The sequence below is a fragment of the Gymnoscopelus microlampas genome (genome assembly GCF_963454915.1).
Source record: "Gymnoscopelus microlampas genome assembly, chromosome: 22".
In the NCBI taxonomy this organism is placed as follows: Eukaryota; Metazoa; Chordata; class Actinopteri; order Myctophiformes; family Myctophidae; genus Gymnoscopelus; species Gymnoscopelus microlampas.
Window position 1 is genome coordinate 38,730,539 of NC_139959.1, and position 5,000 is coordinate 38,735,538.

Sequence of the window (5,000 nt, forward strand, 5' to 3'; positions counted from 1 at the left end):
CACTGTGTCATGAATGCTTTGGCAGCATGACAATGCTTGTAGTGACAATAAAGTATGTCGCTGCTGTTAGGCAGAGACCTTGTGCTATCTCCACTATCTTTTCGTAAATGAATGCCCTCCTTCACTATTCAAGAGTATTACACAAAAGTAGCTTTTCTGTTCTGGCTCCACAGTGGTGGAATGAACTCCGCAGGCTGAAAAGCCACCTCTTCAGGAAACACTACCCTTCCTCTTCGCCTTGCCTACTTGTTGTTAACTAGTTGTACGAACTCTTGTTTTATTGTTTTATTGGATCTTGTTTATTCTATACACTTATTGGTTTTAGCTCTTGCTCATTTGATTTTCCTATTTGTCTCATCTGTTTAAGAAAGTAGGTAGCTGATATATTGCACTTTTACCTTAGCGCTAGGTATACTCTTAGGTGCTCGTTTTAGAAGAGAATGCACTTAATGCTTCTGGTCATTTGTAGTTTCGTTCCCTACCTATGTTGAATGCACTTATTGTCACTTTGGATAAAAGCGTCTGCTAAATGACTGTAATGTAATGTAATGTAGTGAATAAAATGATTATTTAATTACGGATTTGGACGAGGGTTCTACCCGACAGTGACGATATTTGAATTGAAATGACAGAGGGAGAGAGACGAGACAGGCAGGCAGGCAGGCAGACAGACAGACAGACAGACAGACAGACAGACAGACAGACAGACAGACAGACAGACAGACAGACAGACAGACAGACAGACAGACAGAGCGCTCCTGTAGGTTCCTGCATGTCGGTGCAAACCATAGAGTTACAACAATATATCCAGAGGGCAGAGGGCGCCCCCCAGCTATTCAATTCAATGAAAGTTGCTCAGTGGCGTTTGAAGCACCCGGAAGTCTGCCGGAAGTAAAACTGGGTCCATTGGGTCTCTGCCGGAAGTACCAATATTGGGTCGTGAGCAAGCAAACAAATGGTATAGATGCACGTGCAGTAGCATTTTAAATGCGGAAGTAATGCATTCTCAGATTTGACCACCAGCTTCACTGTTCTACCGCGGCTCTGGGGGCTTGGTTCTACCGTGGTTCTGGGGGCTTGGTTCTACCGTGGTTCTGGGGGCTTGGTTCTGGCTTGGTTCTACCGTGGTTCTGGGGGCTTGGTTCTACCGTGGTTCTGGGGGCTTGGTGCAAACGCACCCTTCCCCATCACTCTCTGTTCCGTCTCTGTTTTTCTTCCCCCTTTCACATTACGTTCGTCTGGCTGGTCCTTTGGTTCCTCTCATCTCTGTTTCTTTCTGTGAAGTGTAAATTATATTTAATATTTTCATTATTATGATGAACTTTGCATATTTGTCCCTCATGTATGCTGACTTTATATATCTTTGTAGAGAGAGAGAGAGAGAGAGAGAGAGAGAGAGAGTGCAAGAGAGCGGGAAAGGGGAAAAGGGGGGAAACAGAACTATTTGTTTGGAAACCCATTTGTGTGTGTGTGTGTGTGTGTGTGTTTAATTAGTGTGTTAAAGGCCTTATCAGTGTGGCCGCATGCAGGCTTTGAACATGACACGGATTGTCTGCGTGTGTTTGTGTGTGTGCTTGCGCACGCATGTGTTCCTTGGGGACACTTAATCATTCACACACATTCTCATACATACACAATGCAAATACATCACAAACACGCGCAAACACACACACACACACACACACACACACACACACACACACACACACACACACACACACACACACACACACACACACACACACACACACACACACACACACACACACACACACACACATAAAAGATTCATAGTGTAGTGGTGTGTTATTTATCAGTTTGCATGTCATTTTAAAAGCACTTTGCATAATAACCACTGCAGATGTATTAGTTATATTGTATTAACATACTCTAGCATAGAAATATACTAGTTATATTGTATTAACATACTCTAGCATAGAAATATACTAGTTAAAATATATTAACTTACTCTGCCGTACAAAATCTGTCAAACCTTTTCAGAAATAGCAGACTCTCTGTGTGTGCACGCGCACACACGTGTGTGTGTGTGTGTGTGTGTGTGTGTGTGTGTGTGTGTGTGTGTGTGTGTGTGTGTGTGTGTGTGTGTGTGTGTGTGTGTGTGTGTGTGTGTGTGTGTGTGTGTGTGTGTGTGTGTGTGTGTAATAGATGTTCAGTCATTTTTATTCCCTCTAACTTTCTTGGGACAGTTTTTGTTAAATAAGAACTTCCTCACCTCTCCTCTCCTCTCCTCTCCTCTCCTCTCCTCTCCTCTCCTCTCCTCTCCTCTCCTCTCCTCTCTGTCTGCAGGTTAGATTGATTTTCAGCAGGAAATTGGATTCAGCACTCACTGTTTGCCTTTTAAAATGTGTGCGTGCGTGCGTCATTAGAAAAGACAGGATGTTGTGTCCTTTGCAGCACATTTTCACACACACACACACACACACACGCACACGCACACGCACACGCACACGCACACGCACACACACACGCACACAGAGAGATATGTTCAATTAAAAGAGAAACTGCCTGTACACTGAAGCAGTTCAATACATGTTTACTGTTACAAAATGTCCAATTTGTCCACAGCTATTGCACCTTATATTATCTTTTATTTTATTTTATTCCTATAATTTAGAATAGCAATTATTTGTTACCCCTATTTCTCCCCATTTTAGTCGTTATGCCAATTCATTCCTCCCCACACACATTTCTGCATTGGCACTGCTGTCGTATCCTATACTGACTCACCTGCCAGTGAGGAGCCCCCACCTGGAGGAGGTACTGTAGCGCCTTCGTCTTACTCTTCCTGCCCAACACTCCCCGCTGACAGGTGCCGCCCCCAGTCAGTAGGAGTACATGCAATGACTAATATCACCCTCCTGCCCGCCTGGCTTCCCTCACCCGAACACGGACCAATTGTGTTCGCATAGACCAGGGGTCTTCAACGTTTTCAGGCCAAGGACCCCTAGCTGAGAGAGAGATGAAGCAGGGACCCCCTCTATATTGTGTAAAATGGTGTTTCAGATATACTTTTGCTGCTCTTTTTTCCTTCTACACCTATAACTCTTTCCAAAAATAGCCGATATATATATATATATATGTAAAATAGCCGAAGCTCACAACGCCTCGCGCTGCGAGGCGTTGTGAGCTTGTAGATCTGCTATTTTTGGCTAAAGTTCTCATCAGAAAAGGGATGCTAGGGTTCAAGTGGTTAATATAAAAAAAGAAAAATCATATCACACAAAGATTTGGCGGACCCCCTGTAGTAACTCTAAGCCCCTGTTGAAGACCCGTAGCATAGACGCTTGACAAAGCCGGTGGCACCACGGTGGATTCGAACCCACATCCTCCCACATTGGGGGCGGCCATAGCTGAATGCTTAGTGAGGCCGCCTAGGGAGCCAGAGGCCCTTTTTGCCAAGGTTCGATTCCAGGCCAGGTCAGCATATGTGTCGATGAAATGAAATGTGTCCCTGAGCAAGACTCTTAACCCCTAATTGCTCACAGGTTCTCATTGGAAACAAGACCGCAAGGACTTTCATGAACGACCTGTTGAAAGGAATTATCCTTATCCTCTGCGGTGGTGGGAAGGGACTTTACCACTGCACCACCGAGCACGATCTTCTCTACTCTTCTCGTCTATTCTCCTCTCTGTATCTGTCTGTCTGTCTGTCTGTCTGTCTGTCTGTCTGTCTGTCTGTCTGTCTGTCTGTCTGTGGAAATCTCTGAAATCTGAGTCTGTCAGAGTTGTGTTAATCATGTGTATTATTTTGTGTACAGGGGCGCCATACCTCTATGTGAACACTAGCGGGCGTGTGGTGGGACAGAGAGCCCAGCTGTTCAGTCGTCAACTGAAAGAGAACGACACCCACTGTGTCACCTTCAAATACTACCTGACCCCACCTGTCCAGCTGTATGTCTTCGTTAAAGGTACAGTATACCATTAAATACTTCCTGTTAAAGGTACCCTTATATTGTACCCTTATATTGAAAGGCCCTCTCGATGAGAAGAGGTCATTAGTTAAGGCAGGTGTGTGAGTTCAGATAATTGCACTTGATAAAAGACAGCTGTGTGGGCTTGTAGACAGCACTTGTATTAGAAGCAGCAAAGAGAGTGCATCCTCTTCATTTCTGTGTCCTATTCTGATGCTTTTTCAACTTACCTTCTACATACCTTCACCAGGAGGCAATGCTGTACGTTAGAATTCATGTGGAGGCTACAATTTCATGTTATAGTGACAATTTAATGTATGCATAACTTAGATAATAAGTCAATGTTAAAATCGGCAGTTAATGGTTATTGTGTAATGAGAAAGTAAAGAGAACAGTACAGCATCTCATGTCACATTGTATGTTATGTTTGTTTCCAGTTTGTACTCAATGACCTGTAAAGATGAAGGATCTTCAGTAAAGAACAAAACTTACGTCACGATTCTGTCATTATTTCTATGGGGAGTGGAGTTTAGCTCGCTGTTGAGCTGAAGTTCAGCACACACTTTGGCAGGAACAGCACAGTTTACCTTAACCTAGACTGTCTGATATCTTTGATATTTAAGTTTGATAATATCACTACTTAACAATGTAATTTAAATATTTATAAAATAAAATAAAATGTAAACACATATTTAATTGTAGTAATAGTAGTAGTATTATAACTAGTAGTGTTTGTTTATCGTGTCTTCCAGAGAACACTGCTCGATTGGGTGTTCCCGTCTTCAACACGTCAGGCCACGCCCCCTACCACAACACCTGGAAGGAGGTGGAGCTTGCTGTGTCAACATTCTGGCCAAACTACTACCAGGTAACACACACGCACGCACACGCACACGCACACGCACACACATCAGGGTCAGTTTTAGATGCTGGACATCCGGTTAACCCTTGAACGTACAATGCACTTTTGGGGCGGCAGTGTCTTAGGAGGTAGAGCGGCCGCTTGGGAAATGGGAGGTTCCCGGTTCAATACTAGGGATGAGTACCGTTCACATTTGAACCAAAGAA

At 43.9% G+C, this 5,000-nt stretch overlaps 1 protein-coding gene across 8 annotated transcripts in view; it reads left to right on the forward strand.

Annotated features, from left to right (window-relative positions):
• LOC311039296 (receptor-type tyrosine-protein phosphatase mu-like) overlaps positions 1–5,000 on the forward strand; it is a 146,349-nt gene that overhangs the window by 41,202 nt on the left and 100,147 nt on the right. For all 8 annotated transcript variants that reach the window (XM_084049058.1, XM_084049059.1, XM_084049060.1 and 5 more), the window contains exons 3-4: positions 3,780–3,929; positions 4,685–4,800. In XM_084049058.1, the coding sequence (XP_083905184.1) occupies positions 3,780–3,929; positions 4,685–4,800 (266 nt within the window). The remainder of the gene's footprint in view (positions 1–3,779; positions 3,930–4,684; positions 4,801–5,000) is intronic.